At 36.7% G+C, this 24,578-nt stretch overlaps 1 protein-coding gene across 5 annotated transcripts in view; it reads right to left on the reverse strand.

Annotated features, from left to right (window-relative positions):
* Window positions 1–24,578, reverse strand: part of klar (klarsicht) — a 500,935-nt gene that overhangs the window by 43,959 nt on the left and 432,398 nt on the right. For 4 of the 5 annotated variants that reach the window (XM_089640414.1, XM_089640413.1, XM_089640412.1 and 1 more), the window contains 9 exons: window positions 12,181–12,345; window positions 11,019–11,280; window positions 10,130–10,800; window positions 9,383–9,550; window positions 8,332–8,634; window positions 7,269–7,564; window positions 6,548–6,926; window positions 5,302–6,249; window positions 3,249–3,354 (listed from right to left, as the gene is read on the reverse strand). In XM_089640414.1, the coding sequence (XP_089496540.1) occupies window positions 3,249–3,354; window positions 5,302–6,249; window positions 6,548–6,926; window positions 7,269–7,564; window positions 8,332–8,634; window positions 9,383–9,550; window positions 10,130–10,800; window positions 11,019–11,280; window positions 12,181–12,345 (3,298 nt within the window). The remainder of the gene's footprint in view (window positions 1–3,248; window positions 3,355–5,301; window positions 6,250–6,547; window positions 6,927–7,268; window positions 7,565–8,331; window positions 8,635–9,382; window positions 9,551–10,129; window positions 10,801–11,018; window positions 11,281–12,180; window positions 12,346–24,578) is intronic. The other variant, XM_089640415.1, reaches the window with a different exon arrangement.

Raw genomic sequence — 24,578 nt, forward strand, 5'->3', positions numbered from 1 at the left:
TGATGCACTGTTACAAGTTCAACAATACAAATGCTTTATTTCGGGATACAGTGTTTTAAACCTATGTTTAGTTAAAAACTAGGAATGTCATTACTTTCCACATGTAAGTATTTTTACTGTTGTTTTTTATGATTTTTAATTTTTTTTTTTAATTTTTTTTTTTTAAAAAGAAAGACAAACATTCCCGGGTTACGAATAGCCCAACAATGTTTGAAAATCTCCTACTACCACCACAGAAAGCCGAAAATGTTGCTTGTGTTGTGATGGAGGACTTAGCCAGCCGAGGAATCGAACACGCGACGCTCGGGTGAGACCCAAGCGCTATGCCCACTCAACCACTGACCGGTCAAATGATAAATTGCTTGTTTCCGTCACATGATTTTGGTATACGTTTGTTGTATCTGACATCTTCGCAGTGCATGGTAGCGAAGTTACGCTATAATGGGCTTTGGAGAAAGTTACTTTAGAGCTTACAATCGCATAGCATTGGTTTGTCAGATGGAACATTGTTATTTCAAAGGGTCAATATGCAATGTTGATTAAATTTATTTTTAATGTCGCTAGATGGCAATAAATTAGATTAATGAAACAAACAGATTTTTAATATCTAATCTACATCTCCTAGCTTGAAAAATATTATTATTTAAATAAAATCTTGTTTATTTCTTTTGTTACATGTCACAAATTTATTCAAAGTAGAAATATTATTTCTATTTTAATTAACACCATCTGCATTAGTACTTGGCTAAATGTTTTGGCGGTGAACCGCTAGATGGGTGGGCTTGACAATTTTAAATCCGCCCACAGGCCTCACGTAACTCATATTTCCTTATCGCAAGCTGACGACAAAAGTCTCATAGAAAATGTTCATATTGCAATCTCCGCTCCTTTCTTACCTCCATGGACCATATGCATTTCAAATATCAATAAAATAACTACTTTGAAAACCAGATATGATTTGAGTTTCTCATTGGTGTGTAGACTGTCGAGTCGCGTTGCAATTCCTTCTCCTCTGTAAGCCAAAATCGTTGAATTGACTGTGATACAGCATAATACAGCATATCTGATACACAAATAAATATACAAGTCTACATCCTTCACACCAGGGCAGATGATGGGCACTGTAAGACGGTAGGAAACATTGGCACAAGGAGCAGCAAAACAGAATTAAAATGAACCAACTCAATTAGGTAACTAATTGGATCATGAAACTATTGTGACATTCTCTAAGGACCTTCTTCCACAGGGATATGCAAGTGTCTGATACTTGACAATTCGATTATAACTGCGCGGGGATTCGTCTAGTCTCTGGTGACCAGTTGGATCAGGCTGTCGCCACTCTTGTCGTCATGACGCTACTTGTGTCAGACATTTTGTAAGAATGCGTGTGGTTTAAATCAAAACAGTCAACAAAGACAGGATATAAAAATGACAGCAATAGCAACTGTTTGGTTGTGAGAGGGCTTATAAAAGCATTGTAGTTTTTAAGTTTCGAGAATTCAATAATGATTTGTGGCATTTTGGGACCGTGATTTCAGTGGCGAAGTTTACGGACAGTGGGCGACAAGTTGTTTGCGATGTGAGTACTCAACATGAGTATCGAATACTTAAAGAGTGCGATGGTTTGAAATGTAGAAAAAATGCCAGATGACTGATACTGAGTATCTGATTGCGTGAAAGAAGATTGGGGCAGCATTTGTTGCTTAGCCTTGGACCTGGAGACAAATGGTCAAGGACCAAAGCTGGTGGAGAACATTTTTGTAGAAGAGGCTGAATTCTGTCATCCTTCAGATGAAGCAACGTGATTATAAACATATTTTATTACTTACCTTTTATAATATAATGCTTCATCATTCACCCATTATAATATTTTGTGATAGAAAACAAAACAATTTCTGCTGATGTTTGATTTTTCATGCATTTTATCCATATGACACAAATCCATGTCAACAATAGTCATATTACGTCATTTTTCAAGAGAGTATAAAAACTTGTGACACTCAGCGCATTGGAGATCATGTTATTATTCAAGACCATTTCGGTAATGGAAAAATCTATTGCTGCTGTCAAAAGGCATTTCAGGGTAACTTATGCGGTGTACAAGAGTAAATAATAATGCAAAAGACAAAAGAAACAGCACCAATCGAAACAAGCATTGACTAACATCAAGAAATATAATGATTACTATTATTGAATAGTGATTAAAAGCTACGTGAAAACCACACCAAAGAACATAAAATTAAGTAGCTCACATTAAACAAATACTGTAGAATATTCATAATATCTTCAACTTCTGACATTTCCCATACATTCTGATGGCAATATGCTACACTAGCGCCTCCCAGCACGAGTTGTGAGGCTTGGTTTACTTTCACACATTTTAATGTATTTTATGCATGATTATGCCGTGCTACACTGGCGCATCTAGAGGCCAGAGTTGCCAGCCAAAACAAGTAAATACTGCCAATATTTTACTGGAGTTGGATGTATTATTAATATTCTAGAATATTTGCATTAGGAACTATGTAGTAGTTAGTAGGTACGTATTGAAATGAAGAAAATAAATTAAATTAACAGTCAATCTACACAGAGACTTATCTCTGGTAAAAAATATAATAAATCTTAGAATGATGTAAAAAATATGTATATCTGAGATATATTGGCTATTTTTCATGTCAAGGTGAAAAATAACAATACATATTGTTATTGTAAATTCCACTGAATTGTAATGTAACTCAATTACATTGTCAGTTGGATGAATTTAATATATAATTTAGTTTATTGGTTTGATTTCGCATCCAGTTTTAAATCTCAAAGAATAATAGTTATTAGTGAAATCGATTTCGTAAGCACTTTTAGATCTCAAAGAACAATACGAGGGCAAATAAAGTCAAAAAACGTTATCTACGAAAAAACATACAAATAATTCTAGACCTTAAAGTCAAATAACTTTATCTACAAAAAGACATATCAATGGTTGGTATTGGCATGTTTTTTGTGGTTAATGTTTGACGTTCTTTATTGGTATGTTTTTGCTGTAGATAACATTATCTGACTTTAAGGCCTAGAATTATTTGTATGTTTTTTGTAGATAATGTTGTTTAACTTCCAAGCCCTCGTAGAGATGTGTCCTCGAAGTGGTATCGATTTCGAATGCGGTTTTAGATCTCAATGTTTAAAGGTTATAAGTGGATTTGACCGATAAGAAGCTTTAGGACTTGACGGAAGAAGGTTAATATGAGACTTGCCTCTGATCTCGCGCTGCTGGGAAGAAGACAGCACGCCTTCGGAAGCCCCGCCTAATACTGTCTCCAAGCACCGAATGTTTTCGCCGCACGTCGCCAAGAGATCGCTCTGCGAAAAATTATTGTTAGGTTAGGTTGGTTAGCAAGTAATGAATGTATAAGTGTGCGCTAATATCTAATGCGTAACAATGTTTAAATTATACCGCAGGCATTCTGCAAAAATCACTAACTCTGGTTTCGTTTTAAATAAGTTTTAAACTAAATAATTCAAGTAAAATGACTCCTAAAAACTGTAAACCTCATCTGTCAATCAAAATAACTTCTTAATTAAATTCAATTATATCAGTAACCCATCCTGGCTAAAATAATGTACACCTTTTGGTGGTAATAATGTTATATTTATTTACAAATCGTAACGAGAGAAAATAAAAATGATTACAAGAAAAACACTGACTTAAAAAAATTTATTGATGAGGAACAATAAAAATAATTTTCACAGTATGTACTAGGTTTTTGGAGTGATTTTTGTCAGAACGCCCACAATATTTAATATTACATAATTAATGAAATGAAACAAATACCAATTACAATAGTTTTTATACAAGATAGTTAGCAGAAAGTGTTACAAATATTATATACAGTTCTAGGTGTTCAAATGACATTATTTGAAAGGTGATAAAAAGCAGACGGAAGCGTTTTGTGTATTTAGAAAAGTAAGCAGCAGGTACCTTATACTTTGAGTTGCCAGTGAAAAATTATTTAAACAAAACTCAGGTAGATTGTTGCCACAATTGTTGCACAGGTTGTCTATGGATATAACATTATGTCAGCTCAGTGCTCTGATCAATCAGTGAGCTCACTGCCTGGCACACTGCTCTAAAGGCTACGAAGCGTGTTATACTTTCACTTGGTAATTAATGCGAAATCCTTTTGAAGCGTGACTGCATCTTTCTTTCATAATAGCAAAATTATTGTTGCCATTGCCTAAAATCCATAAATGTGTTTTTTCCTTTGTCTGAGGAATAGTCTATGGTAAGTTAAATTCTAAATAACATTTTAAGAAAAATAGGTTTATTTATTAACATTTTTATTTAATTTACATTACAATTATTTACGGTATAATTTTGTACTTTATTATTTTTAAGTTTTATGAAGAGATGTAGTAAATATATGTATTATTTATTTATTTTTAAATATTATTTATAAGAGAAACTAAAAAAGGGATGATAATAATACAGCACCACAAAATGCAAGATGTCCTAATTTACAGATGTACGTTTATATATCCAAATAATACATGTATTTATTATTTACACAAAAGTAGGTAAAACTCGGTGAGAGGTTTGTATCCGGCATTGCGTAGAGCTGTTTTAAATAATAAACTGGATTTCTGGATTAATTAACTTTTATTCTACAGCATGCCATTATACAACGGGTAAAATGTTAAAAAAAAGTTAAGCACTATTAAAATATAAAATAAAAACATTAAGAATTAATTTGTATTATTATTTCTACTATCACATCAAAACACAACTTTTAAATATCTCCTAAGTAAAAAAATTACCTCTAAAAAGGCACTGTTTTCGTTATACTTAACTGAATAGTATATTAATAAGGGAAATACTATAATAAATAAGTATGAACATAGTAGTAATATGTATTAGGTAGAAGGGATATTTAAAAGGTAGAGAAATAGTAGTTATTAGGTATAAAAGAGGACCATATAAAAAGGGTGTAAGTAGAATAAATTAAAAAACACAAAATTAGATCTGCCATATGCAACAAACACGCTTTCAAACAATATCATTATGAAATTTTTAGGTAAATAAAAATTTAAAAGATCATAAATTAAAACAAGCATTAAAAACTACTGTAATTACTTGTAAGAATTCAAACACACAAACACGATTACAGAAAAAATGGCCACAGCGAAGCATAACCTCGCCGCAAGACTTCCCCCCGTCTCCTTCCCTTTCTCTTTATCCGCTCCTCCCTCAACTGCTGCCTCCACTACGTCATCTCCTTTAGCTTCTAACTCAGAATCAAGGTTCCTTACATAATCATTGATTTGAAGGAGATCCGGAGTCGCTTCTTCTTTAGCCAAAACGGCTTCAGCGTCTTCTAACTGGGAGCGTGAACGGTGGAGCAGGTTCTTCACGTCGTCCACATCTGAATCAGAGTCGATGGGGCCTCTGCCTTCAGAGTTGGATCCAGACAGATGCAGGAGTGGCACTCCGTGGGAGCTGCGTCTCCTGCTCGATTGGTTCTTGTGCTTAACATCGTAGGCAGCATCTACTCCGTCGCTGGAACGCTTCCTTCTAGCCGGAGACTCCAAACTACTATTCAAACTAGAATCAGGCAGTCTAGAGTTGGAATCATCAGAAAGTCTGCTCTTGTTTGAATCACACGAAGGCTTCCTCGTTCTTCTCGTCAACGAGTCGAGGATGTCAGGTTTGTTTCCGTTTGTGATCTGTTTCACATACTGATACTCCAAAGATGAATTGTATACGTCGCTGCTCGTGGAATTGGACGAAGTGTATTTCCTGCGTGTTTCGTTGAGGTTATCGCAATCGGAAATAGACAAGCGTTTGGTGTTTTTACGCTCGAGACTGTCGCTGAGAATCTTCTTTGCTCTCTTGATCCTGTCACTCTCGGTGCCGGGGCTGCGCTTGGATCGTTCAAGACTGTCCATTAAGGACTTCTTTCTATCGAAACTAGATGTCGAAGACTTCTTGCTTCGTCTACCGAAAGATCCGTATTCGGGGGATTCATAAGAGCCCTTGTTGATGGTGTTTTTGCGGCCCTCGGTATTAGTTGGTGAGAAGTTTTGCATGGGCACCCGGCGGCGTGACATGAGAGGACTGGGGTCGGGATGAGCTGACAGGCTCGAGCAACAGTCGGACTGGGAATCTAAGAAGTTTCTGTAGTCATCCCCGAATTCCAACAAGCGGCGGGCAGCGTCAGAGTCTGGGGCTTCGGAGTAGGCCTCAGATTGGTACTTCTCCTGGAATAAAAAAAGAGGGGTGTTAATAAAGATACTATTCAAATTGGAAAAGAAGGCAACGTTATTCAACCGGCTGCCACTGTACAAAAATTGTTTGGCGGCGAACCGATTGCATAATATGGAAAATGAATAATTGTAATCTTTGGAGTAATGGGAGTGGCCAGTGCCTTGAAAAAATACCTCAACACAGGCTTGTCCTAGTGAGGTTAAAAAATTCTAACTTAAAAAAAAAAGATACTATGTAAAGAAACGATAAATAAATGTCAAGTAAATTAAAATTATCTAAGAAAATACAAACCTGATAAAAGTCCCAGGCTTGTTCTGAGAAAGAACTGTGCTCCTCAGTGCCAGCAGTCTGGATGCTCCGGTCCACATCGGAATCTCGATCAGCCGTCTCCACTAGGACACTTCTCTCCACAATCTCCAGGCCGAGAAGCGAAGCTCTTTCCCTGTCGATGTTCACCAGCGGCGGTCTCGGGCGGACCATTCCTCCTTCGCGGCCGATCTTGAAGTTGGGCGTCGCTTCGGAGAAGTGATCGATGCTGCCGTCCAGGGTCTGGTCTTCCGACGCCGAGGCATGGATGGTCTGATCGGTGCTGACGGCCAGGTCTTGAGGCAGTCGGGGGCCTTTGATCTCTTCCTCACTGTCATTTCCGGAAGTCGATGTGGTGTCAAATCTACACAAGATAAAATAAGGTATAAATTTAATGATATAAATGTAGAATATTTAAAAGCGCCATAAAGTCACTGGTTTAATTAATAATACAAACTTATATGTATTAAACAGATTATTAAATCATTGTGAGTGAACTTCCTTCATTGAAAGTAGTTCGATATGACTCATCGGAATTTAAACATTATCATCAAACCAACTAAGGAGATTAATAAATTAAATAAATATACTTTAATCTTACCACTAAGTTTAATTAAAGAGAAGATAACGCATATCAAAACATCTACAACATCACTCAATTTAAATTGTATATATGTACATAAATATATGTAGTACGATCATATACCTATTCTTCCTGGAAGATGACGGGTCGCTAGAGCACCGATCGTGCTTAAATTCTTTCTGCGTGATAGAGTCCTTGCCAGAGAATGAGCAGGACTTGACCAGTCTGCTGCTCCTTACTGAGGAGACTATTTGCGCCAGCCTCAACTCCTCGGTCTCCAGTTCGCTGGACACGGCGCCCTCTGGGTGGCGCTTGCGTAGTTTCAGACGCTTGCGGCGCAGGGAGCACTTCTTGTCCGCAGTGTTCTCGTAACAGTTTACACAGCCCTCGTTGATGGTGGTCGAGCTTGAAAGATTCGCCTGGAATTATGGAAACATTATGTTAGATATTATCTATCAAAGGCAAAAGAAAGTTGTCTCCTCAGAAAACACACATTCAGATTTTTGGGATGGATACTTGAAGAGGAAGAAGAAACACCAATAATTCATGATGATCACCAATGAATGATGCCAGTGTCATTCTTGATAGGAAGAAGGCTCATAAGAGACAGAAATAAACATTCAATGTCAACCCTGGGGAACTTTAAAACTGGGTTAATGTCCATAGACATAAGAAACCAATAGTCCTGCCCATAAGGGAATGGGGAAGCAAACCAAGTTGTTCAGAGTGGGGAGGTGGGGTGACCGTCTTTGTCTTTGACCGTGATTCTGTCAATCTGACGGTACATATAAAGGCTACTATCTAGTCTTCAAAAATAAAATCTGCTTACGAATAAGTAGTCCTTTTTGCAATGGCGGGCAAATTGCTGGCTGCATAAAAACCTTAACTGTAAATACCATCGACTAAACAAAATTGAATATTTTGTTACGGTATTTAGTTTGAACCTTTTATAATTTCAGTGGTATTATCAAATAAGAAATATGGGAGATGGAGTTATGATTTGAGTTCTAATAGAAGTTATGCAAACCGTCTCCAAAACAACAATATTTTGCTTCTAGCCTCGCATATAAGAATTTGAGCGCGACAGCAAAATTCCAGGAATCTCCTAAGGTTTACCACTGTTGACGGTGCTGATGTGTATTAATGCTATGGGCATGATTTGTCCTTTTGCAAGGCGTTTACTCACTTGAATTGTAGTCTTCACACTGCTAGAGCTGCCTTGAAACTTGTCGTTAGAATTGCTCCTGATATGGTTAGGGGTGCTGGCGAGGGTGTTGAGCGCAGACTCCGATATGGACATCCCAGAGGTTCTGCCGTACGCCCCCGATGTCTGCCGGATGTTGTCAGCAGTGGGAGTGTTAAGGGCTGAAGCAGAGGACTCCTTGGCTGCATAGGATAGCTGGGAGAGACAGGACACGGACCAGGGTCGGGTGTTCTGGGTGGTGTTGTTGCGCTTCCCACGTAAAATGACCTGCAGGTAAGACGATACCTATTAAAAGAAATGTAGGTTAGGAGGGTGCGTAAAACATGTGTGCATTAAATAATCATAAAGAAGGGTTAGTTTATATTTGGCTGATTTAAAGAATGCTGACGGAAGTGCTGAACTTGAGTCTGAGTCTTGGAAACAACACAATCCAAAATAATGTTTGTTTGTATTGGTATCGAAATATATTGTGTTTTCTCCTAATTCTGGAGTCATTTTGTAAAACGTTTCGTACAGCATTTTAGTGTTTGAAATATCTCATATTTTCTACTGATTGACACTGCAAAACAGTCACGTAGAATCAAGACGAGGGAAATGGCAGAATCTTATATCATGAAGGTAGGCATTTATTTTTCATGTAAGTGTAATCAACAGTGTCATCTATAGGTTGTGAAGGTCTCTAAAGGCAGGTCTCCGGCGAACAGAAAGTTAATTTTTCGCAACACTTACACAAAACATCGAAATAAGGGACGTGGCCACAACACAATATTTTTGCTCTCCGTGGCCGATGGAAAATTTTTTTTTTTGTTTACATGTAAAAAAAAAAAACCTTTTTAGAGCAGGAGACCCGCCTTAAAGCAAACTGTCAGATTAATTGTCATGTCTAAATTAAAGGTAAGAAATATAAGTGTCATAAGAAGGAATTTAACATTTTGCAGCAATAAGTTATGGTTCGATAACTCACTAAGGTACAAGAATAATTTCAACCAATAAATGATTGTTGGTTTTTGTAGAAAGATTTTTGGATAATTACTTTAGGGGTGCCTTGGTTTGTAGGCGTTGCTGCGTTAATGCTATGTTCCTGTGAGGATGTCACATTACAGTAGGTGGCCACACTGGGAGACAGTTCTTCAGACGTGACGGAATTCCTGTCACTGTCACCTGTGGTGTACTCTCCAGAGGCATCACAGCTGTCCAAAACCTGTTAAAACAAACACAAAGGTATAAGTAATACTCTTTCATTCAGAAAAATATTGTCAAGTCAACTATCGTCACACAATAATGCACCAGTCAAAGTTTTAAGTAAGTTTATTTATTTATTTATTTTTTCATGTTCTCCATGAAACGGTTATACACCAATATACCATAGAGAAGATTACAAATTAAAAGGTTTACACAGGCAGTTTTACTATTTTGTCACATGAGTTATAAGATAGTTACTGAATTGTCTGTAGGTGACATTGAAAATGTCGATGGCTAATGCAGAATCGTTAAGCAGTTAAGTCGCTCTGTTTATTGGCGCGTTCTGATAGGCAGAAGTCCTCGCTTTCGGAGGATATAAGAGTGCATGGGATCTCCCTCGAGTATAATTGTTAGGGACATAAAAGTTAACCTCTTTCAACATAGGCGGATTATGTATTGTACCAGAGATTAACTTAAAAAAGTGTTTGCCTAAAAATATTTTTCTGCGGGCTTCTAATGTATTGAAATCGAGCATTCCTGTTAAGAACAAGGATGGATACAGGAATGGATAGTATGTATATAAGTCAATTATTTCTACCTGCTGCGATGATTCCGATGACTGATCATCCGGTGTATTTTGCTGCAGCCATTCTTTAATACGAGACATCTTATTCTGGTTTTGGAAACCAGTCTTCGACGTCTCGTTTAGATTCAGCGGCTTGAAGTTCCTAACCAGCTTGGACTTCTTCTGTACACTCTTTGATGAGCCCAATGGATTGTTGCTCATCTCCTGAGCCTTCTTCTGCACCATTTCATCCGCTTGGTTAACGAGACGCTGAATGCTTTCAGGAGCTGCTGTTTTGATTTCATTGAACTTTGCCTGATCGTATCGGACTTCAGTATCGTAATCGAAATCCAGTCTCTTGGAGCTGTTAACAGTCACCTCTGTGTCTTTGATCTCATCGATTTGATCTAAAGACGATGTCATTATGTCGTTGGGTTCACCTGAAATGTTATCCTTTTCACACACAGTGTACGTCCATTCGTCTTCTGATGTTTCTTCTTGAGACTTTTCATCAGTACCGGACGCACCCGATATCAGTTGGGTATCAGACTCAGTGTCAGGATGTTTGAAGTAGTAAACGGCCAAGTTCTTGGATTTTCGGTTGGACGAGGTAAACTTTGACTCGTTTATCTTTTTGGGGCGCTTTACCACGGTAACAGGAGTAGGTGGCTCGTCATAAAGAGAAGTATCTAAGTTTTCAGTATCTAAAACAACCAGACAATAAACATTACTACATGAAAAGAGATAAAGTTCACCAACAGTAGAATTTTCCTGCACTTGTAGGCCAAAGTACACATTTAACGGGCCTGTGGATTCAATCGTAGACTAACATCAAATATTGCTGCCATATTTGGGTGTATTTTAAGCTAGGGTAAGAAGTTTTTAGCTAATTTAATCAGGTCATCAAAAATGTAATTCTTACCAATTCCGTCAACACAATCGAGCACTTCCACTTCGCTCACGATCTGATCGCGTCCATTAGCCTGAGTAGTGGCGTCTTCGAGCACGGGCATCTCCAGGTTCAACAGCTGCTGCTGCTGCTGGTTGATGAGGACCTCGCACATGGGCAGGGAGCCCATCGTTATATCATCGTCAGGGATAGAGCCCTCAGTGTCCGCCTCGGAACCCGTGGATATCTGGTTGAACGAGTCCACTAGATCGTGACAGTTTTCGTCGTTGTCGTCCTGGAAAGATAATAAATTAAAGATTTTATTATTGACTGGTAAAAACAACTGTAATAGATGAAGAGACATGACGGACTACAGCTTTTATCTTTAAATAATTACTGATTGTAGTAAAAACAATTTTCAGATTAGATTATGCAGTAATCTAAAGAATTATCAGCAAGGGCATGCAAATAAAAAATGAATTAAAAAATTAATGAATCGGAAAGAACATTGCATAAATTGCATGCATTTACAGCTTGCTTGCTTTTGGTTCTGTATGTTACAAGTTCATTAACATATACACAGGTACGCTCATACATGTGCGCCTAAATAAACCGCGCCGCTAGTTATATACAGGGTGTATCGGCACGTACCCGACAAACTTTAACCAGCTATTAATTAGCACATTTGGAGTAAAAAATGTTATGGGCACTTTGCTGTTCGGTAACATTTTTTTTTAATAAAAAATTTACTATTCATATTTTCACCACATGTCACCAATGTTTTATCCTTTGTCAAAGTTTGAAAACCCATTTGGCAATATTTTGTTCGAGTTTCGTTGAATAATGTACGTACGTACCTACGTTGGCGCTCCTTTACAATCACAACGAAATGGCACGGCACCATTCGTCTCATTTTTAACTATTATTATTTAGTGTGTACGAAAGAGCGAGGACACTTTTTGACACACTAGCTAATAACAGCTGTTGAACACGAGAAACAATGCAAATGACAGTGACGGAGTGTGGATTTTTTATTTATTTTTTGTTTTTAATGGAAAAAAAATGTTACCGGACAGCAAAGCGCCCATAACATTTTTTACTCCAAATGTGCTGAGGAATAGCTGGTTAAAGTTTGTCGGGTACTTGCCGATACACCCTGTATATCCATTAATTGCAGCTCATGACGTTAGCCTACCTCCGAGAAAGAATCATCGCTAGAAGTGTTCCCGGCAAAGTTCAGTAGCCTCTGCACGCAGGTGATGGGCTTCTGTATCTCGTCATCAGCGGGGCCCACCAGACGCGGGTGCTTCAAGACAGGCTCCTCGTCACTGTCCGTGCACGAGAATGGCTTCAGGAGACTCTGTAACAAAAATGAAAGACATATTAATATCAGTGCGAATAGATTACTCAGTAAAGTTTCTATTCGGCAGCGGATAGGGCAGGGTTGAGATGATGAGATGTTAGTTTTCAACTAAATACATTATCACAAAAAAATATTTTCGTTTCGATGCAATGTCGCTCATTAAATGAGATTGGTGTGTTTTTGCTTGAGGTTACTTTTAGCAACATTTTCTGTGTTATTGAATCAGATTGGTCAGAATAGCAAATTATGTGTATTTTATTGTATGAATAAAAAAATAAAAAAACTTTGAGCAAGGCGTACATGATGAAGGTGTTCTCATAACATTGATTAAGGTGTTCTCATAACATGGAATAATAATAGCGTAATTAAAATAATTGGCAGGCTGACAAATAAGTTATTAGATAAAAGTAAATGTCATTATCTTGAGATGTAAACAATTCCCATGAAAAATGATAATAGGTAGGTATAGCTCGATAATATACCTATCGTTAGTTGTGATAAATAATGATAAATTAATAACATAAAACATAGTGGGACGAACTTTTTAATTGAATGTTAATTATTTTTAATTCATAACAATCAACAACGAAACCCACACTTAATGTTGACACCTATCGATAAATATATAAGCAAAAACATAAAAAAATTAAATATAATACTAACAACGAGATATCCCATGCAGTTCATTTTCAATTTGGTTTCGGAAAAATACACACGATATCAATCCGCTAAAAAGCAGTAGTGAGAAATAATCTATTTTATTGGTTTGTAATTATTTTACACAGATAACAAATTACACTTCGATTACTGTTTATAAAGTTATTAAAATTATTCCGCAAAAATGTACACAAGAAAGTTCCGATGTTCACTGGGTCACAGAAAAGTTTTGAATGATAACCAAATGATGCGCGCTTTTCTTCAGAATGCGTTGCCATGGCAATTAAGCATCAGCTCTCCTATTGGTTAATTTCACCATAGATAAGAAAAGTTGTAGAAAGGTTGAACGCATAATAATTCGCTAACAGGTAGGAACTTGTCAATTAATTTCACAAAAAAAATATTTTTTATGTTTATTAGTAAAGCATAAACGTAATTGGATAATAAAAATTACATTTGGGTAAATGCACAAGGGTAAACAGAATAATACATAAAAATAAAAAATGAGGTTCTCTATCGAAGTTGAAAGTTGAATTAGGAATGTAATTAAAAGACGTGTCCACTAAATACTCGATTTCCTTTTGGTTCATCTGACCATAGATGCAGTGAAATACTATAGAAAGGTTGAAACATATTTTTAAACAATAAAAAATAAGTAGGAACCTTTCTATTCAATTCAAGGGTAATAATAATTTTAATATCTAATGATAGTTAAGTTATAAGTGCATGTAATTAGATAGTAAAATAAACATCGAAATTCAATGAGTAGGAAGTAAAGAGCATAAATCACCTTTTAACACACGTAAACAGGATTTTATGGTTATTTGTCGAATGTGTAAAAGGTATTTTAATGCAATGAAATCAATACCCGATAATATAAAAAGGGCTATAATACCTATATGACGCTTGTACATATTTTTTCGGCGTTTGGTTTATAGGTGTGTCGTGTGAACATGCAATTAACCTTTTGCAGCAAAAGTGATTAAAATATGGGCGGAAAAGAAAGTGGATTTGCAAGAAACCAAAATCACGAATAAAAAATTAAGTCATTACGGGATCATGCCCTTTGATTGGTTATTCGAGGTCCACTCTATAAAGTGGCCATCTTTTCTGACGTTAAAATAAATACCAACATGGCGCATTTACAATACGTACGCTGTACATGTATATTGCGATATAATTAATGTAAGATTACCATAAGAGATTTTTGTTTTAATTAAGTACAATTTTTGTAAATTTTATATCTTTAATTATTTATTTTTTTATCTTTATTTCTTGGTAGAACTGCAATGTAAAAAATGTATCAATATTTTATCGATAACTTGTCATTGTTCTCCAGCACGACTGCAGATCGCCAACGAACAGAAAACAGTTCACGTTGACGAAATGTGCTTATTTTATTCGACGTGAACTTTTGTTTGTTCTTTGGCGATCTGCAGTCGTGCGTCGATGATAGGTTGTATTATTGATAAAACATTTATCGATGTGTATGTACGTGCTAAGCGGGTTGAACCTTAACTTATGAGAAAGGAACGAAGCAACCGCAAATAGCGCAAAACGCCGTTTGTAGTTGCTTAATTTCTTTCCCGTAATTGGTGGCTCGGCTCGCGTTTCAGTTTGCAAATGTACACGTACCATTATACCTTTATTAGGGTTTTGTAATATTATTAAACTGTAATTAATTACATATACAGGAAAACATTACAGAAATGTGAATTTCCTACCATTGAGAGCTGCATTATAAAGGTCAAAAAGGCTTACCCGTTGATAGCTCTGTTGTAACCTCTCCCTCTTTCTCATAAACGATCCATTTATCAGAAAGAGAAATTATCAGAGGCAGAAACTTTTCATAGATGTAATAAAGCGAGAAAGTAAAAAAAGAAAGAGACAACACCAGATGACTGTACGATAATTACAGGAAGGTAATTCTGGGGGTTTTACCTGGAACATATTTATAATTTAGGGCAAAAATGGGTTGCTTTATTTACATGGTAATTAAATTGCAATTATTATTTATGGCTTTCTTACTTGCAAAGGTTTTAAAATTTATCTTATTATTCAATCACCATTAGATTTTAAAGTAGCATTTTTCACATTATCATCCAAGCAAGCCTTACTTTGATTAGATGGCTAACTTTGACTGAGCTTTTCAATAAATTGGTACCTACGTACGGGCAGAAAGTATGAAAAAATGACTCTTTAGACAAATTGTATAATTCCTTATTTGAAATCTTAAAAAAATATATTACATAGACGGATTTGGACGTGATAAATAATCTTCACAGAACTACTAATTATAATGGTTAGGTAGGTACCTACTTATACTTCCTTATAAGTATAAAGCTCTAGCGTAATGTAGATTGCACAGCTTTATCTGTCTCAAGGTCAAATAGCTCAGTTAACGCCAATCATTCTAATCATGATCTACGTAATTTTGAAATTTTGATTAGACCATATAAAATAAGACAAATCGTAACATTGTTTGTCCCTCAGCGAAGTTGAATTGACTAACTAACTAACTAACCATTACGCCGTTTCCCGCAGGGGTAGGTGGAGAGGACGGACCGCCAAACAACTCGGTCTTGGCACACACTTCTTGCCTCATTCACATTCACACATCGTCTCATACATACTCTTTTGTTATTTTTACTCTTGACATGGCCCGACTCGAGTATCTGATTCACTTGATCGTGCCGTGTCTTCCTCGAGCGTCCCCGACTTCTGCTACCATTCGCATTTGAATCATATATCCTCCTTACACTACTATCTTCGCTCATTCGCTCTACATGCCCAAACAATCTAAGCGTCCCTTTCTTAATCTTACTCACTAAGCTTACATCAGCCCTGCACTCTTTGGCTAGCATTACACTTGTAAGTTTTTTCGTAAATTTACGACTTCTAGCCAATGGGCGCATTGGATTTTCAAAATGCAAGATGCCCATTGGCTAGAAGTCGTAAATTTACGAAAAAACTTACAAGTGTAATGCTAGCCTTTGCGTATCTCCACATTCCTCACAAGATCAAACATGGTTTTACCACACATACGCCTCAGGGATCTCATTTCAACATCATTCAATCTACTTTCATCCTTTCTTTGCTAGTTCCATGCCTCACTTCCATACATCAAGGTATGTACCAGAACTCCGTTGTGGACTGCTAACTTCGCTTCTTTGGACAATTTTTGAATTGACATTTCACAAAAATTGCGCAGTATAAATTATGCAATTTATTTTTATACCTTCTTTTAAAATCAAAATCTCTGGCAAAGCTGGGTAGCAAAACGAAGTGCAGCTATAAAGAAAGCCCCATATGAAATTATGAAAGTTTGTAAATATGAGTCGTGCGAAAGGCCAGAATAACCAGTTGTTAAACTCAACCATTTTTACTTGCACCTATAACTTAATCTCGCCATCTACGTGTATAATATAATATTTCACTTGCGCTCAAGTGTAAAGCTGCGCTTAAGTGCTATTAATGATGTTTTCACTTGCAAAGTTCACGCGCGTCGAAATAATTACAATGCTCAATAATCAGTTACCGCGCAACAATACTATTTATTAATAATGAGAACGGTGAAAGTGTTAAATGCGAAACGCCCCTTCCCGCTTCGGGGGCTCTGACATGGTAGATTGCTACATGACTGTTATATGAGTTGTACATACTCTCAGTATCGCCCCAGTGAAAGATTCAAAATCGAAACGGCTTTAGTCGTGTTTAGTGACCAGGGCTTCGATTCTCGACGAAGTCATTCCATTCGAACAACGATTGGTTCGACTCACTCGTTGTTCGAGTGGAATAACGTTGACGTTTGACTCTGACGTTATGTACAGGATTTTCCAATAAGAGGTGTTATTTTGATATTCAATCGTAAAAGATCAATGGTTTCGTTGCTTGTGTGGCACGTATCGCCGTCTCTAAACCGCAACAAACAGTCACACGTTGAGGATAGAGAGGCTTTTCAACAATAACTCTTGGGTTTTCCGAGCCCCAGATGCGACAATTTTGCTTGTTGACGAAGCCACCGAGGTGGAAATGGGCCTCATCACTCAAGATGATTTGCATTTGATTCACTCAAGTGAATTTTAATAATTTCAATGCGTTGTTGAAGCGTGTATCGTCATCATTTTTATTAATGGCGTAGTTTCTACTTGTCAAATGTCAAAAAATGACAGCTTCAAAAGTAACATTACCGAAATAGCGGGCTATTCAAAATAACACCTCTTATTGGAAAACCCTGTACTTTCGACGGCGATTGCGAGCGGCCTGGATTGGAGAATCGATACCCTGAACTTAATGAACCACAGATTACGAAACAATTTTAGGAGAATTTAGTCGCCAGTGTAAAGGTCCAAAGACCTAATAGATCTAAACTTACCAAAAGCGTACCTATCATATTTATGTTTCTCCACAACATAACATGTTCTATCGATTGAGTTAGGTTAGGTGAGTTATGCACATTGCAGAAAGCGATCGGGAGCACGTCGATTCAGCCAACTTATATTTTTAATGCTTTCTGCTGTAGGTATTTTGCTTTGTAAAAGTTATGTACCCAAGGATTTAATTACAGGAAATACCAAGCGAGAATGCAATAGGTTTAAATAGTTGAAGGGATTTTCAAGGAATGCAGCGGTCAGCTTCTGCGTTGCCATATTTATCAAGAAACAGATGCAGCAATGCAGTGCCATTGCAGAGTTAGCGACAAATATTTTATTAGTAATTAAAGATCGACCATGACCTGCCAGTGCCCCCTAACGAGCTTTTGTAATAAAGAGTTACGATTTAACTCCATCTTGGAATCGTTCTTCAAATACACCATGCGACAATGCGTCTATTATTAAAAAAATATTACTGGAAATTAATTGGAGTTTATTTTAACCTTTTTTTACAAATCAGGAGTAGTCTCGTAAGATTAAAGCTAATTTCGTTAGATGTTAATGTATTTTTACAATTTCATACTTTTTACCTTCCCAGAATTTTCTCTCCTTCCTTTCCTTAAAAAATACCCTCATACAACATACCAAAAGATGACATAGGCCCTAAGGGAAATTATTTTCCACAAGGCTCCTGTGTGGGGTTACTGTAAATAAAAACGTATTTTTGTTTTTCAGCTCTAAAAGAGATTATAATTTAATACAATCGATGAAGAACTGTTACTACGTAAGTACAAATAAATGATTTTGTTCAGGTAATAATAATGACTAAGGAATGAATCCTTGAAATATGAAAGTAACATTGTTTTGAGAACACTGGGTCTCTGATTGTTAAGCAGATAGTAAAAAGGCAGTATTATTATTTAATAATGTTGCGAGCGTTGGATACAACGAGAAGTTTCTTAGAATTGCGGGTCGAGTAAACAGTGAACTCATCATCATGACGATAACAATGTGTGTACATTTATCTACTTGCTTTCATTAGCAGCCATTACGCTAATCGCGTTTTAATCCCACCTGTCCGTGCAGAACAAACATGTCATTTTCCTGCCATTCTTTCAGATTAGATCGTGTTATTCCGGTCCATACGTTGCCATTATAACATCTTTAATAAACACCGGTGAGGTTAGTTTAGGTTGGGTGGGTCCGTCATTGTTAAGATGCTATACAAAGAAGAAAGTTTGTAAATAAAATTAGGGTCCCAAAATGGTGAAAAGTCTCACTGTGTGTTGTGGAGTTATCAAAACGCTGCTATGCTTTAAATTACAGGTTAATAACATAGTAAATATTGTATTCTATGCGTTCTCCATTTCGTTCCGTCGTTGCTGATGATCGCGTGCCTTCTACTCCAATTGGCCTGATGAACAATACTCTTCCACTCTCAGTATCTATGCGTCGCATGAGCCGTGGATAGCTACGTTTATGACACTTAAGATCGTGGTGGCTTCTACTCCAATTGTCCTGATGAACAATACTCTTCCACTCTCAGTATCTACGCTTCGAAAGAGCCGTGGATAGTAACGTTTTTGACACTCGATCAGTCCAACGCATCGGTGATCTTTCTCTGCTTCTCATAACTTACATTTAGCAGTGTCCAGTGTGTATAATAAGTTCAGAAGAAAACGTCCATTCGGAGTTGCACCCCCAATAAGAAAAGGGGGAATGTTCCTCTTATCTTATAGGTATTCTCATCTTATTTCGTCATCACCTATTGTCTGAACAGAGCCAGACTATGTTAGGTTAGGTGAGCCACGCTCCCGGCATTGTTTCCTTCTTACATCTTGCATAACCATTATAAGCGGAGGAGCATGGCCAGAATCTCTCATGTCCATCCGGTTCACACGAATAATAATTCCGAGCGAAATATTACGAACAATAGGAGACCATTATTTAGCGAGGAAGCGACTGTTGGATGCTAGGCCTTCGTCAGGTAGGCAAGGCACAGCGGCCCCAAACTATTTACAAATAATTAGGAGTAATTATGTATTCAGAGAGGTTTAAATGCACCAGTTAGACGTACAAAATTAGTGTTACTAAATATGAAGATGTTTGAGACTGGGAGAATTTATAAGTGGCTCTTTTTCTGTTTAAAATTATTTCGTGATGTTGAAAATTGGACATGAACAATAAGTCAGTGGCGACTGTTACGACATATTTTATTCTAGAGGGCTAAGAATGGATATTTTTCCGTGAAGATTTTCATGACTCTTGGTGACTACAACAATACACAAAAAACGATTTTTATGCAGTTTAAGCCCTCTATAATATAACAAATGCACCAGCAGCCGACTCAAGGACACAGAACACTTCAAATAAAAATAGCTTCAATAAGTTTTTAAGCTGTTTCAATCGTCCGCAGGCTGCTGTACAATAAAAACGAAGCTAATTCAATTATCCAATTAACATCATCACAAAAAACGAAAAAAATCTAACAATGGACCACATCATGATATTAAGATGAAGGATAAGATAGTATAAAACTCCAGTAAAATAGGAAAGTCCAGAAGACAAGCGATCCAAAAACCAAAGATAAACCTTCTTAAAATATTAGTCAGTGAAATGAGAATATACAACACAACAATATAGATCAACGAATCGGAAAATTGAGACATCCCGAACTAGTTTTAGTAAAAAAATCAGCAAAATAAGAAAGTGCAGAGGGCACAGCGATTCCAAAATCAAAGATAGAATTTTCTGCATTTTAGTCGCACTCGTAAATTTCACATCAAATGCCCGAACCTTGAATAAGATTGTATAAAACTTCAGAAATAGAAAAAATATTAAGAAAAGTTACAAGTTGTATTGAAGACTTTGGAAACAGGAGAAAGCATATCTACCCAAAAACTAAAGGGCTACACATTCAACGCAGCATAATAAAGAGATTCGTGAATATTCAGCACCTGTTTCGCAAAATGAGATTCTGGCAAACAAGATTTCTGATCGATGCGCAGAAACACAATATTTTGGTAGGATACCCATTCTCGATTTCCGAATAACTTCCAAAAGCTGCGCAATACAAAAAGGGCCAAGCATATTCTTTAGCCTGGCAAGTTCTACAGTTCACAATTGTGATATATTATTTTTTAAATTCGCGCATGAGACTCCAAAAGCAAATTTGAATAATGGCTCCACTGGGCCCGAGCCACGGTTTCGCAAGTGCACCGGAAGATCCATCACGACTGAGCCCGAAGAATTCCGCTGCAGTTAATGATGGCGAATGCAAACCGCAATGGCTGCAACTCTAGGCTGGCTGCTGGGAGCATATTATGGCATCTATTTAATGGATTTACATCACATGGCGGCTCACGTTCCGCGCCACACGTGTTCTGGGTGATCGTGCCCAATTAGGCGGCTTTGGGCTCATCTGGATCTCGGGGCCAGCCGGTTCATTACTCGTACACTGGAACACAGGATCCGTGCTGTTGCGGTTGTAATATGCGTAAACGATGGGAACTGAATTATTGTTATTGTGCATGCAAATGATATTTGGTAGAACTATTCTTCTCTGTGCACTTCTACAAGCAAACAATAACACGGAAATCAAAGTCATAATAAAACTATTGTCTGTTGGGGGTTTAAGCCTCTCATCACCTTGAGTTAATATTCGGACAGTCTAGTACCGTTTTTTCGTCATCAGAGCAGATTCAGTCACATGTGCCCTGCTGATGAAGATATCTGCCTGTCTCGTTTGGTTTCCTACCAGATGTTTGATCTTACTATTCTTCAATCCTTGTAAAGTATAAAAAACCCTTATGTACATGATTACACATTGTTAGGAATTCTACCATTTTATCAGCATATCTATCAGAACCAAGCTGATTCGTGGTACTGAAAAGGAAGAGCAAAAAATGAATAAAACGGGCTTAAAGCATGAAGATGCACTTTCCAAGATTCCCATAATTAATACGAGGCATGATATAAGATCTAAGATAAGTCTTCTAAAAAGTGAAATTCCTTTACAATTTTGCTCAGTCGATATTTCACACAAATCGGCATGAAACTAAACCGCAACTAGCTCAAATCAGAGCTCATTTAGTCAAAGCTCAACGTTGTCAATAAGTGCATTTAAGGAACACAAATGGCATTCATGTCCACGATTCTCACGATTCAAGTCATATGAAGCATTAAGCACTATAAACACGTGCTACCACGAATGGATGACAGCTTACGATAAGGATGAAAAGGACACGATATTACACAAGGTGTGTTTTTATCCTATACTACAGAGTAGGTAGATGAGCAAAAAAGTCATGTTGCCACACGCGAAAAGGTGTGGCAGAAAAGCTTAACGACGTTTTAAGTTGATTAAACACTGGGGATTGCTAGGTGAAGCTCTCACTAATAAAATGGCAATAGTGTCGTGTTTTAAATCGATAACAAGGTGCGCTAAAGCTTCGCTTGGAGGAGAGATAAATGATCGGCGTCGAGCTTTTATGACATGGAGTCGGAGGTCGGTCATTCACACGAGTACGAAATTCCTTTTGTTACAAAGAGATTGACGTTTACATTTTGAATATACGCGAACCTTCCAAATTTAATGTGATTTTTTTATTAGATTTTACTACCAGTATGAATAAATCTAAAGTAACTCGCTAAGCAACAACACCTCTGTTGAACTCCGTATAAAGTCAGTATGGCGAATATTACAGTGACGCGCCAAAAGACTCCTTTTGTGAATGTGGACAAACTCGTGCAATTAGCTTCAGTTCAACTGAAAGGTTAAAGAGCCATGTAGTGTGTAGGATTTCAAGTACGATTCGTCACATTATTTTAGTATGCAGATTTCAAGCAATTTAGAAAAGATGACACAATTGACTTGACATTGAAAGATTTATTCCTTTCCACAAAAATATATTTGGTATCATATTTTGTAAATTTATGGTTAGAGTGTGTGTTTATTTTTTATATTTTTCATTAGGTACGCGATACCTGGCTCTTCAAATCTGCCTCCTAAACATAGCCATTTGACAGTAAGGAGAATCTTCAACACTATTCTACAATTTACAGTAGCTATATAAAATTAGGTGTCAAATCTAGTGTTGAACCCTTGAACTCTGGTTTCAGAGGCACGAAGCTTATCGCTCAGCCAAGCAGATGAAGGAGTCAAAATTTCTACATCGCTGCTAGCCTGAAGGGAATCCGCAGATCAGAAGCAAAGTAGGTGCAACCCTCACAGTAAAACGACGAGCATAAATAATTATGCACTTAACCCAAAAGGAAATAGATATCAATTTAGGACAGCCGCAAAAAACGATTATATTGATGTACTTCCTACCAGATCGCGTGCACTGCACACTATTTTCTCCTCTATTGCATACATGACAAATGAAATTAATGGCGGTATGTTTGTTTCCCTATGTCCTTGTAGTAACCCCCGAATATTTGAATCCCCTCTGAATCCTTACAATACCCACTTAGTTCGATATTCAGGGTGGAAGCGTTACTGCCGGTAGGGGAGCTTAATTCTAATAAAATAAAACCTCCGAGGACCTCTTAATAGTGGAAATATTATTAATGCTGGTTTTGTACTGCGTAGAATTAAGTGTCCACTTTTATTAACCCTTTGAGGGAGAAGTTTAAAGAGAAATATTACAGCTGTGTTGGATTTTAAGGGTGTTTGAAGTGTTTTGATATTTACGTCACACTTGAATATTTTTTTAATAAAACAAGCTCTTTATAATAACTATTAATGGTCCTCCATCCACATCAGCGTAAAAGCTTTCAGAGGCTCTGAAGGATGCGTCTGACCAGGAGATATTTATTATTATAAAGATTTTTTTCTGTAATGCGGAGATACGTGATTTATTCATCGTTGGAAAGATAAATTATTATTCTTCTCAGTTTGTCTCAAAAATTATACTTGATTCCATGGATAAAATCCAAAAAATGTCAAAGTCAACGATTATGATTACAAATTGGCCGTTTTTTTTCGTTGGCAAGTTAAAAAATTATTTGTATTTTTTATTGACATAAAAAGTGAAGTGATAGTGAAATATCGAATGCTTTCAAAGTTGTGGACGTTTCGAGACAAAATGTTTCGGTAAGTTTTTTTGTCAACAATTTCATGAATAATATTAAAATTTAATTATTTTTACGACAACTTCAAAAATAAAAATATGTAGCACATTTGAAATACGTCGAAAGCATTCCCAAATTCCGTAATCTTTCACCGTGTCTTTGGGACTGTTGAGATTACAAATATTTTAAAGCATGAATGGTTACATTTATATTCGCTAAATACATTATAGTTAATGTTAAATAAATTATAGTTAATATTAAATACATTATAGTTAATGTTAAATGGATTACAGTTAATGTTAAATACATAATAGTTAATATTAAATACACTGTAGTAAGTGTTAAATACATTATAGTTGATGTACACTTTAGTTTAGTACGTCTTATCAAAAGATAACATAACAGAATAGTATGTATGGGACAATGTATTGTGCGGCGGTCCATCCTCTCTGCCTACCACTGCGATGAAATGGCGTGATGATAAGTTAGTTAGTTTTAGTTCAGTCGACTCTACGAGATAGCCAGGATATGTTGAGATATTCATTAAAAGAATTTAAAGAATGTATGTTCGCAATTTACTAATGGAATCGATAATGTTTATATATTATGTAGGAATGAAACCAGGTCAGAGTAGTTAATCCTCGTTAATGTAGGTTACAGCGGTCAGTTCTGAAAATACCCCTAAAGCCGGTTTCCAAGAAGGGTTGAGTGCTCCCTAGTCCTATTAATGGTATCGGGTTCTTGTAAATTCCAATTGCCTCTGTAATTAGGCAGTTCGACGCATTTTGGGTCGTTCCAGTAACTATTTTAAGTATTTATTGTTTTTGTGTTTAATTCGTAGAACTCCATTTAATTTTTTTATAAATTTAATTTAGATTAAATTTGATAATATTATTATTAAGTTCTGCAAGTGTTGAAATAGTATAAAAACGTCGTCTCAATGTGGACTAACCACAGTTTGAAAATGGCCTTGTAAGCCGAAACAGCTGTCACAATAATAAAAAAACTAAAACACTTGCAGAACTTAATAATAATATTATCAAATTTAATCTAAATTAAATTTATAAAAAAACTATTTTAAGATTAAGTGCAAATAAATGGCCCGGTAATGGAGAGAGTTTACAT

The sequence above is a fragment of the Hesperophylax consimilis genome, chromosome 15, assembly GCF_061612785.1.
Source record: "Hesperophylax consimilis isolate HC1 chromosome 15, BYU_Hcon_1.0, whole genome shotgun sequence".
NCBI classification, from domain to species: domain Eukaryota; kingdom Metazoa; phylum Arthropoda; class Insecta; order Trichoptera; family Limnephilidae; genus Hesperophylax; species Hesperophylax consimilis.